This window comes from Drosophila eugracilis, unplaced genomic scaffold, assembly GCF_018153835.1.
Source record: "Drosophila eugracilis isolate 14026-0451.02 unplaced genomic scaffold, ASM1815383v1 contig_367, whole genome shotgun sequence".
NCBI classification, from domain to species: Eukaryota; Metazoa; Arthropoda; class Insecta; order Diptera; family Drosophilidae; genus Drosophila; species Drosophila eugracilis.
Genome location: NW_024573224.1, coordinates 3,387,719 through 3,397,763, shown reverse-complemented (window position 1 = coordinate 3,397,763; position 10,045 = coordinate 3,387,719). Strand labels below are relative to the sequence as shown.

At 36.7% G+C, this 10,045-nt stretch overlaps 4 protein-coding genes across 7 annotated transcripts; 2 read left to right on the top strand and 2 right to left on the bottom strand.

Annotated features, from left to right (window-relative positions):
* The first annotated feature begins 43 nt into the window (after positions 1 to 43).
* On the top strand, positions 44 to 1,207 carry LOC108113700 (transforming growth factor beta regulator 1). The gene is made up of 2 exons (XM_017224376.2): positions 44 to 199; positions 373 to 1,207. The coding sequence occupies exons 1-2, from the start codon at positions 137 to 139 to the stop codon at positions 1,126 to 1,128; spliced, it is 819 nt and encodes a 272-aa protein (XP_017079865.2). The 5' UTR covers positions 44 to 136; the 3' UTR covers positions 1,129 to 1,207.
* Positions 1,208 to 1,489: 282 nt separating this feature from the next.
* Positions 1,490 to 2,686, top strand: LOC108113703. 3 transcript variants are annotated; one of them, XM_017224381.2, is made up of 5 exons: positions 1,530 to 1,547; positions 1,609 to 1,792; positions 1,997 to 2,143; positions 2,195 to 2,245; positions 2,307 to 2,686. In XM_017224381.2, the coding sequence occupies exons 2-5, from the start codon at positions 1,649 to 1,651 to the stop codon at positions 2,571 to 2,573; spliced, it is 609 nt and encodes a 202-aa protein (XP_017079870.1). In that variant the 5' UTR covers positions 1,530 to 1,547; positions 1,609 to 1,648; the 3' UTR covers positions 2,574 to 2,686. The 3 variants fall into 3 exon arrangements, with proteins under 3 accessions (XP_017079869.1, XP_017079871.1, XP_017079870.1); XM_017224380.2 differs by having other exon boundaries at positions 1,490 to 1,792; XM_017224382.2 differs by having other exon boundaries at positions 1,493 to 1,792; positions 2,204 to 2,245.
* Positions 2,687 to 3,474: 788 nt separating this feature from the next.
* On the bottom strand, positions 3,475 to 7,567 carry LOC108113776. Its single transcript, XM_017224475.2, has 2 exons — positions 6,366 to 7,567; positions 3,475 to 3,842 (listed from the first exon to the last, which is right to left on the bottom strand). The coding sequence occupies exons 1-2, from the start codon at positions 6,717 to 6,719 to the stop codon at positions 3,690 to 3,692; spliced, it is 507 nt and encodes a 168-aa protein (XP_017079964.1). The 5' UTR covers positions 6,720 to 7,567; the 3' UTR covers positions 3,475 to 3,689.
* Positions 7,568 to 8,248: 681 nt separating this feature from the next.
* Positions 8,249 to 9,994, bottom strand: LOC108113775 (thioredoxin domain-containing protein). Of its 2 annotated transcripts, XM_017224473.2 has the most exons (6): positions 9,784 to 9,994; positions 9,351 to 9,675; positions 9,121 to 9,282; positions 8,940 to 9,068; positions 8,812 to 8,841; positions 8,334 to 8,426 (listed from the first exon to the last, which is right to left on the bottom strand). In XM_017224473.2, exons 1-5 carry the CDS (start codon positions 9,914 to 9,916, stop codon positions 8,832 to 8,834), a joined length of 759 nt encoding a protein of 252 aa, XP_017079962.1. In that variant the 5' UTR covers positions 9,917 to 9,994; the 3' UTR covers positions 8,334 to 8,426; positions 8,812 to 8,831. The 2 variants fall into 2 exon arrangements, with proteins under 2 accessions (XP_017079961.1, XP_017079962.1); XM_017224472.2 differs by lacking the exon at positions 8,812 to 8,841 and having other exon boundaries at positions 8,249 to 8,426.
* Positions 9,995 to 10,045: the final 51 nt, after the last annotated feature.

The window sequence follows — 10,045 nt, the reverse complement described above, 5'->3', positions numbered from 1 at the left end:
CTAAACTACCGAATACCGCCTTTCGATAATTTACAGAATGGCAACCCTGCAGCCCGATAAACAAAACAAAGCCACGGATATAACAACAATCTGTTCGTAACTCTTGGTTTTAGCTGAAATTATTAATTAAAAAGCCATGAACTTAAAATATAAACGGCGGTATGAGAGTTTAAAACGATCCGTGAAGAGTTATCTACTGGTATGATATTATTAACATAACTAAAAATCCGTAACCACTTGTACATATACATGTATATGGTTGGAAAACGTACGACTCATATATATATATACATATTTCTATATGCTTACATTGTTTCGTAAACCATTTATCTTGATTTACTACACCTCTATTCAAATATGAATCTATTCTAGGAGAACGCAGCCCTTACAGATGAGATCTGCCGCCTTCAGGCAGAGTTATCTGTCACCAGATCTCAGAGGCTATACCTTATAGAGAGGCTTATGTTCCATGAGGGTCTGGAGAAATCCAATAATGGGCGTCCAAATGTTTCGAATGGAAAAGTAGACCCCACTGATTCCCCTGGAGGCCCGAAGAAAAACAAACCAGTTGTTTTGTCAAAGAAACCAAGCGAAGACAAACCAAAAAATGTGACTATTATACGAAAAAAGAAGCCCACGTTTCCGATGAACTTAAATAATGTATTACTGCACTCACTGGGTGAGATTATATCAGTGAATCCGAATTTCCACACCGATAGTTGGATCTATCCAGTGGGATACGTTGCCACTCGAATTTATGCACATCCCAAGGATCCGCGTAAAAAATGTGTATTCACCTGCAAAATTTTGAATAACGCTGGGATTCCCCAATTTCAAATAATACCGGACAATGATCTGGATGGAGTGTTCTTCGGAGAAAGCGCCAATACTTGTCACATGGAACTATTAAACTCCATTCAGAGATCTCCCAGTGTAAAGGTTAAAATACCCTTCGACGTGCAGGGTGAGGTCTTTTTCGGATTGTCAAACCAGAAAACCCAATCGCTTCTTATGATGGACCCGGGGTACCATCTATGTACAAATTTCAAAGGGTTCGCAGTGCAAAATGTTCAGTCATTAAATAGTGCATCATTATCGTACGAGACACTCCAAGGGTTTTTGTCTTGATATTAGTTTTACTGTAACTTAAGTATAAGATTATAAAATGATAAGAATAAAAATTATAATAAAACCTTTTTCACACATACATATATAAAGATTACATGTGTATATATTAAATATTAGGTGTCTTTTAAAATAAAGTTTGTAAGTTCCCATAAAAAAACTGCTTTAATTTCTTGACAGTTAAAATGTTTTTTTTATGTTCTGATTCCGTTTGGTTCAATACATTTACAATAATATATATTTCTTAAATGAAACTGTGTGCATTCGCGGTCAATTCGAATGGAACAAAAAGTGCAGTTAGTTTGTTGTGGTCAACTATCGACTTTTCTATAAGGGATCCAAAAACAAGTTGGCAACCTGCTACGGTAATCGGAAATACAACCCTTAGTCAGAAACATATGTACACAACACCTATCTGAAAAGTATTAATACAATATTTTTGGAAAGTTGTTTTGATTGGCTTTAACTTAATCGGCATTGCAGTAGCAGCTGAATATACAAAAAACCAACAAAATCAGTTGAGATGGGAAGCATCGAAAAGGCGTGTATATCTGGATTCCTGTGCCGACTATGTTCCGAAATGCATCGAACAGTAATACATATTTATAGTGATCATGGCCAACGTTTGTGTCTTGTAGAGAAAATCAACGGCTACCTACCAATAACAGTAAGTACTACCCGGTGCTCAGCAAAAGGAATATGCTAGGCTTTATATAAATGCGGTCATACATCATTAACCATGTTTGTATGTACATGAAAACAGCCACAGAAATATAGGTTTGCGCAAACAATTGTTTTCTCGATAGGTCAATCTATAAGCATCTAAACAGGTATATTTATTGATTTATCATGTATTTTCGTATTTCCCCAGATTTCTCCGACTGATCCCTTGCCTAAGACCATATGTAAAACGTGTCTACACCGAGTGGAACAGCATTATTCGTTACTTATGCGACTGACACGAATGCGGGAAGAGCGCAAATTTAAGTCAATCGAGTGCAAGCCTCGAAGAGAAGTAGTGAGTATTAAAATTCTACCTAAAAAAAAATGCACTATGATTATTTTATTGATTTTTCAGAGAAATCCCTCGATATCCAGCGTGGAATCGGAAGAGGAAGTGGTGAGTTTTATAGTTTTATGTTGAAAGATTCTGCATCATCTTACCCTGTACTGCTTTTCAGATAAATCAACCCTCGATTCACGAATTATTAGATGATGATGAACAAGGAGCACGAAGCAACGAGACCGGAAGAACCGTATCCGAAACTGTTCAACAACAGACCCAGGAATCCCAATCCCCCAAGTCAGCAGAGACTGTAGTGCCCACACCAAACAGCAGAGAAAGCCACGATGATAGTGGTGCTGGCCCCAGCAATAGAGATCCAATAGAGACTGGCTCCTCCACAGGCGTAGGTAGCACCACCCAGCAGAGAACCCATTTAGATTAAGGACTGCTAACCTCACTCTGGTCGGTGGAACTATATATACGAGTACTTGACTATGTATATATAGACGCGTTTGTGTGTACGTACGTTTAGATTGGAATAAAATAAGCATTTTATTTAATTATCTAGTTAATTTCGAATACAGAAGATAAGTGAACCATATGAAAAGGCCGTCTTACTTACCAGGGACTTACACTGGCAAGTTTTAGGGGTAACTGCCATTATATAGAGTATCTACATAGTTGACATCGTTTTGTCCAAAACATTTTCTGGCCCATCGGGCAACGTGGCATATCCACTTTGTTTACCCTAATCTTATCGTAATACAACTTTAGTGGCTACATTCTTTTGGCATGATAGCAGAAAGTTCTTTGTTTACCTGGGCATACAACGCTCATGTTTTCAGTTTAATATTGCTTCTCTTGCTACATATTGTATTCCCCTTAGGGTTATCGATTGAAATGGTCCAACCTCCACCGCAGAGTTGCAAGCAAAGGTCAAATATAATACAAATATACCTACGTATCTTCTTGGAATGTAGTTGGCAACGTTCAACGCACAATGCTATTTTACAGGTAATGAACGACTCTTTTGAAGTAGAAAGAAGAAGTAGTTAAACTCTTTTTACCACACCGTTCAAGTCGATCCATGTAAACTTACTTTCAACACATTACAAATAGAGTTTTTGCAGTTCAGTAAATTAAAACAAATCTTTAATTGTAATTGATTGATATGTTAACATAGGAAGTTCTTGCAACGTATTCAAAAATTAAGCAATTACATATATTTGCATTATAGACTTTAATACCAAACAGGTAATATTTAAAAATTGTTTTTTAATTTTCTTTTTTTTTATATGATAAATGTAAACCCCGTGACTCTAGTTAAAAACTCATTTAAAACCTTGTTTGTCTTATGAAATGTTCTTTTTATTGAGCCTAACAATACGCACGAATCGCTGAATACTTAAAATTGTCAATCAGAATGGTATTATGATAACTTAGTTTATCTTGCTTTTCCTATCACTAATGGTTCCCTGCCATATATATACGCAACACTGATCGAGTACGTATATAATGGGGAAAACACTTGTGCTTGCAATCGTCGTTACATCTTAAGTTAGTAAACGTATATTGTTTTAAGTTGCGGCTTCAATTCTGGAGGTATCACTGGAGTGTGTTCCACTTTTCGAGTAACTAAGCGCTTAAACCGTCCACTAAATTGCTTGCGAAATCCTTTAAAGCTGCTTTTATCACTTGAGGCCATCATGTCCTGGAAAAGGGAAAAGTAAATGATATTTAAAAACTCTAGTAAACATAATTACACACAAGGGCTTTTTTAAGATTAAGCCTGCGGCTTTTCGGTTACTCTTTTTCTCTCTCCATGTGAACCGCATTCCAATTTCGGCTTATCGCAAAAATATGTTTTAAATACTCAATATTACCAGAATGTATTGCAATGCTATTTATATAGATTAATCAACACAAAGCGTTCCTGGAATTAAGTACTCTAATTGTTTGATGGAAAGGCCCTTGCACGCGTTACAAATTTTCTTGGTAAACAACGAAGGAGAAAGTGAAAACCGGAAATGAAAAACAAAAGTAATTTAACCCTTCCTTACGGTATTTCCTCACATAACATCTCAACGATTTATTAACCCAAGCTGACCTGCGCATGTACATCACATACAGTGATGGAAAAAATAATAGAAACGATTTTTCAATTTTGGTTTGAATACGTATTTTTAATAAGGAACGTGGTGATGAGTGGATATTTTTATTTTTTTTTTGATTTATATACATCTAGCTTACATACTAAAAAACAAAAATGCATTTAACTTTATTCATTTAGCTAAAAAAATATATTTAAGTCAAATTTTATGGTTTTGACTTGAAAAAAATAAAACGAAGTGACTTATCGCCATCCAAATTGACTAGCTTAGCAAAATTAACCATGAAATGTTTCAGGTTTAATATATTGTTGTATTACCATGATTTTTCAAAAATTCCGGGACACCTACAGGCATAGACTCCACAGGATTGGAGCATATTGCTGGCTTAATGGAGTACCACCTCCTGGACTTTCTCCGACAAATGCCCTTAGTTTTTGGCCTAAAACCACTCAAACGCTTTTTAAGAATGCCCCTCAAATGCTCAATATGGTTTAAGTCGGGTGACTAAGCTGGCCAATCCATAACGCCGACTTTATTGTCCAGGATCCCCTTTTTTAGCAAGCTACGATGTATCATTGGGATCGTTATCCTTAATAATATCCCAATTCAAAGGCATTTCATCTTCAGCATATGTTAACATAACGTCCATCATTATGTTTAAAAAGTCTGTATCACAGATATTGCCCTGTATCCAAAATAATGGACCAACACCTGAAGCAGAGAAACATCCCCATAGCATTATATTGCCACCAAAAACCAAGAGACCCTCCAACTGGAAAAATCTCCTTTGGTCCGATGAGACAAAGATTGATTTGTTTGTATCTGATGGTAGACTCCATGTTAGATGCCCAAAAAACACAGTATTCGATCCCAAATACACCAAAAGGACGATCAAACATGGAGGTGGCAATATAATGCTATGGGGATGTTTCTCTGCTTCAGGTGTTGGTCCATTATTTTGGATACAGGGCAATATCTGTGATACAGACTTTTTAAACATAATGATGGACGTTATGTTAACATATGCTGAAGATGAAATGCCTTTGAATTGGGATATTATTAAGGATAACGATCCCAATGATACATCGTAGCTTGCTAAAAAAGGGGATCCTGGACAATAAAGTCGGCGTTATGGATTGGCCAGCTTAGTCACCCGACTTAAACCATATTGAGCATTTGAGGGGCATTCTTAAAAAACGTTTGAGTGGTTTTAGGCCAAAAACTAAGGAGCATTTGTCGGAGAAAGTCCAGGAGGAGTGGTACTCCATTAAGCCAGCAATATGCTCCAATCCTGTGGAGTCTATGCCTCGTAGGTGTCCCGGAATTTTTGAAAAATCATGGTAATACAACAATATATTAAACCTGAAAACATTTCATGGTTAATTTTGCTAAGCTAGTCAATTTGGATGGCGATAAGTCACTTCGTTTCTATTTTTTTTTCCAAGTCAAAACCATAAAATTTGACTTAAATATATTTTTTTAGCTAAATGAATAAAGTTAAATGGATTTTTGTTTTTTAGTATGTAAGCTAGATGTATATAAATCAAAAAAAAAATAAAAATATCCACTCATCACCACGTTCCTTATTAAAAATACGTATTCAAACCAAAATTGAAAAATCGTTTCTATTATTTTTTCCATCACTGTATATTATATGTGCGATCTCCAATCTTATCGCAAAAATGATTTCTTAAAATAGATCTATTTAATGCTGAATGCCACCAGTAAATTCCTATAATATATGACCAAATGTCGGTATGTCTGTTCATACTCCATACATACTAATGATTTAAACGCCAATTGTTGAAGTGCAAATAATTTGTTTCCTCTTTATCTTCCGCCAACACACGAGCACACAAAGACTAGGAACTATGCATACTATATATGTATATATAAACGGTCACCCGTGGAGTATCTAATAAACGTTACGTCATAATAATCTGCACCGAGAAGCAAACATGTGCGAATTGTAAAAGAACAGGAAAGGGAAACTACTTTTCAAAGAGATAGTTCCATTATTTATATCAGTTCAATAATCGTAAACTTTCTTTTTTAATTATCTACATAAGAATTAAACATATAATCTTTAATCCTATATGCTTTTTCTTTCAGTGCACACTTACGGGACTCAGGCAATTGTAGATATGCGGAGTGGGCGCTTTTGGGGGAAATGTCCACTCCGTTGGAGTCGAGTTCCCATTCCCGTTGGCGTCACAAACAGCTGGTGCATTATTGGTCCTCACGAATGTAACGCTCTGGGTTTGTTTGGCAGGTGGTGGTGGTGTTAAAGATGATGATTGGGATGAGCTCTTGCCCCTGGACTTTTCCTCGCTTGATTCCTTCATTTTTATGTGGTCGTCCCAGTAGCGCGTAAATATATTTTTGGTGTGGACTTCGGTGTTTGTGGACGATGGATGAGGGGTGTTCAAATAGTCGGATACATCACGTTGACAGCATTTACTGCGGACAAGACGCATTGTTAATTTCCCAGTGAGATACCCTCGATCGTTGCTAAGTTAGTTCATTTTGCAAAACTGTTTATTTTTTTTAGGTACACGCGTATCACAGATGGTTTGTTTTGTTTTTTTTTTTGCGGATGCTATAGCTATATCGGCATGATATGTATAGGCATTTGCTATATTAGCTAGATATGTAGACCATTAGCGGAAGAGGTTTTTCGGTATACTAATGTCTCGCCTGTCTGGGGTTTTTTTTCAGGTAGGCGCTACCCAGCGTTACAGCGTTACAGCGCGACTAGAATATCGATTTTCTGTACATGGGCTGGCGTTTTGGGTGGTGAGTTAGTCATGATGATGTGATGATGGCTGCGCACTATACTTTTTAGCTCAGCCCTACTCCAAAGTCTGGCGTTTTCGCTTGACGCCGTTCCTTTGTGGTTGTTTTGTGTGCCTTTATCTAATGCGACTTCCTTTGCCGAGGAAGTGTATTTATAGGAATGACACTTTTCATCTTTTCAATGCTAGATATAACTTACACAACAATATCAATTTTGCTTTTCACTAGGCCAAACAGAAACGGAAACAGACACAGACAAACGTGTCGAGTATTTTCTAGTCGTCGTGCAAGGGAAAAATGCGATTAATGCTAGCACTCTTCACTACATCCACACACATATATGTGTTGCTGTATGTTTGCACATTTTCCTTAACTGCTTCACACGTAAGTACGCACATTAGAGTTTAACTTATTAGGGCGAGTATCTGAATTGAACTGAACTGCATGAACAAAAGCAAAATATTAATCTGACTCATGTGCCAACCCGCAGCCAAAAAATATCAATCGAAAGTCGATGTGCTGATCTCTATATATATAAATTTATATATAGAGGTTTCGACCACCGCTAAGCTTCTAGCAAAGTTATCAACCAATTTGGTTGTGGTATATTTTTTTGCATTTCCGATCTCTCTGGTATTTACATTAGCTGTTATTATTTTTAATTAAAAAACTAATTTAGGGTAAATAATCAGTGAAGACCTTCTGACGACACCAGACCTATTTTATATATTAAGCTGTATAAAAATAGGGTATTCACCTAATATAGAATAAGTAATTTTCCTAATACGATTTCTATTTCGAAAACTGTCAAAACAATTGTGAACAATTCATGAACTGAAACGTTGTTTAAAATAATAATTTCCACACAAAACTATTATCTCACTTTATTAATTGGTTAGATTGCTGGCTGAGTTAGCCTCTGAACCCAGATGTTAAGCACACACCAGTCTCGCTCTAAATATTTGTGTTTGTTTGCACGCTAATTAATTGAAACCAATTAAGGAGTAGAATTTGTTTGCTATACAAATAAACAATAGATCTTTTCCGACATGAAGTATCTGCATGTTTCGATTCTACTATTCCTCTGAAGAGCTGCCAGCTTGTTTTGTGGCGTTAGGAATTGCAGTAGTTTAATTTTCGCGCTCACTTGTTCATGTATTTAATGATTTGAATAGTTTTTTTTTCAGATTTAAGAAACTTTTTTTTTTTAGTAAAAATATTAGTTTTATTTCGATTTGTTTTTCGTTTTCACTGGGTCTGATTTTAATATTTTGGCCACCTTTTTTGTAATAAATATGACGGCAACCAAAGCAACAATACCCAAAGTCGCCAGCGAGCTTATGTTTTCAGATTTGAAATAACCTTGCAGTGGTCCCAAAAATTCGTTTCTGAAAATTACGAAAGAATACGAGTAATTATTTATTTCTTTATAGTATAGGAAGTGTCTTATAGTTTTAAATTCGATCTTCTCAAACCAGGAACTTTTTAAACCGGGGTAATATTGATTATTATGTTTATGTACAAACTATTCACTTATGGATATTATACAACGGTTATGATTAATATTTGGTTTTATATCAATCAACAGAGTATTAACAATTTAATGCACAATGGTAAGATCATGTTGTGTTGAATACCCTCAAATCTGACGTTATTTGCAACCTTGTACCGGGTACTAATATTCATTATAGGTTAAGTTGAATAAATATAAGTATATAAACCATTAGTTTGAACTCATTAATATGTTTAAAAGATTCTCATTGGCTCACTTACTAAAGACATGTTTCAGTTTCTCACAAATCCCTATAAAAAGGTCATAATCGGACTTTGAGTTATATATTTGATCGAAGGAGATCTTGTTTTTCTTATCTTCTTATATTGTCTTTGAAGAAGATACTTACACGGCACTGGGTATTTCTGGTACTGGCTGAGGATGGCTCTGAGTTAGATAGCCCTTCTCAGCAAAATTAACAAAGGCCTCCGGAGTGTATTGCTTGGCCAAGTACTTGTACATTTTCCCCTGGCGCAAACTGTAATGATTTAAATTAGTATATATAATTTAGTAGCTCAAAGAGTACGTACAAAACAAATGCCGGCGATTCCAAAGCTCCCAGCCTCTTAGCCGTCGAGATGCCAGACTCCAAGCTGTTCATTCGGGCAATATTCAACTTTCGCTTCAGCTTTCCGCCCACAGATTCCCAGACGGCATAAAGTCGCTGACAGACGGTACACTCGGCGGAAGAACTAGATGTGGGTGTACATATATACATGTTTTATGACGTCGACCTCAACGGATGACTAATATGGCTTACAAGAAGATAAACCAGTCCCCGGTGGTGGCCCCCGATGAGGCTTGAGTCAGGTGCTCAAAGTTGTCGTCCGAAAGCTCTTTGACCGCTGGCTCCAAATTGTCATTGAAGAAGTCTAGGATTTCGTCATCGTTTATCTCGCCATGGTACAGAATGGGTATTCCTCGCCTGAAGAAGACGAGAGCCGGTTCTTTGCTTGGATCGTAGATAGAAACTAGATTACTATCCACCGACTGGACAACAATGGCCGACAAAGTGTCCTCCAGTTGGGGATGTATCTTCGTGACTACATTTTCATACTCCAAACAACGCTGGCAATTGTTTTTGTCTGCAATTAAATGAGTTTGTTAGCCAGTAACCGGTGTTCAATAGTCCATATGTACATCTTTTGTACACGTAAGCTGGATTTCTTTTTCTTTATGTGTACTATACTTACTGAATAGGACAACCACATTGCTGCTGCCGGTTAGGAGTTGAATCAACTCCGTGTCATCCACACGGCGCAACTCCTGGGCTGCCGCATTTTCCAAACTTAGGCTTATAATTGCTAAGAGCACAAGCTTCAGCATTTTGTGCTTGTGGAAGAGCTGAGTTGATCACTGGCAAATAAATCTGATCGGAACTTTCAATGCCCACTGAATGAGCCCGGCTATCGATAGTTTATTAAATGTATCGGCAATAGTGATGAGAATGATACC

Coding starts and splice junctions, on each gene's coding strand:
- LOC108113703 (XM_017224380.2), top strand. CDS start 1,649: ATGGGAAGCATCGAAAAGGCGTGTATATCTGGATTCCTGTGCCGACTA. Junction 1,793..1,996: donor ACGGCTACCTACCAATAACA/GTAAGTACTACC, acceptor GTATTTCCCCAG/ATTTCTCCGACTGATCCCTT. Junction 2,144..2,194: donor GCAAGCCTCGAAGAGAAGTA/GTGAGTATTAAA, acceptor ATTATTTTATTG/ATTTTTCAGAGAAATCCCTC.
- LOC108113776 (XM_017224475.2), bottom strand. CDS start 6,719: ATGCGTCTTGTCCGCAGTAAATGCTGTCAACGTGATGTATCCGACTAT. Junction 3,843..6,365: donor TCTACAATTGCCTGAGTCCC/GTAAGTGTGCAC, acceptor TCCCTTTTCCAG/GACATGATGGCCTCAAGTGA.
- LOC108113700 (XM_017224376.2), top strand. CDS start 137: ATGAACTTAAAATATAAACGGCGGTATGAGAGTTTAAAACGATCCGTG. Junction 200..372: donor CCGTGAAGAGTTATCTACTG/GTATGATATTAT, acceptor AATCTATTCTAG/GAGAACGCAGCCCTTACAGA.
- LOC108113775 (XM_017224472.2), bottom strand. CDS start 9,916: ATGCTGAAGCTTGTGCTCTTAGCAATTATAAGCCTAAGTTTGGAAAAT. Junction 9,676..9,783: donor CAATGTGGTTGTCCTATTCA/GTAAGTATAGTA, acceptor ATTTAATTGCAG/ACAAAAACAATTGCCAGCGT. Junction 9,069..9,120: donor GAATCGCCGGCATTTGTTTT/GTACGTACTCTT, acceptor AAATCATTACAG/TTTGCGCCAGGGGAAAATGT.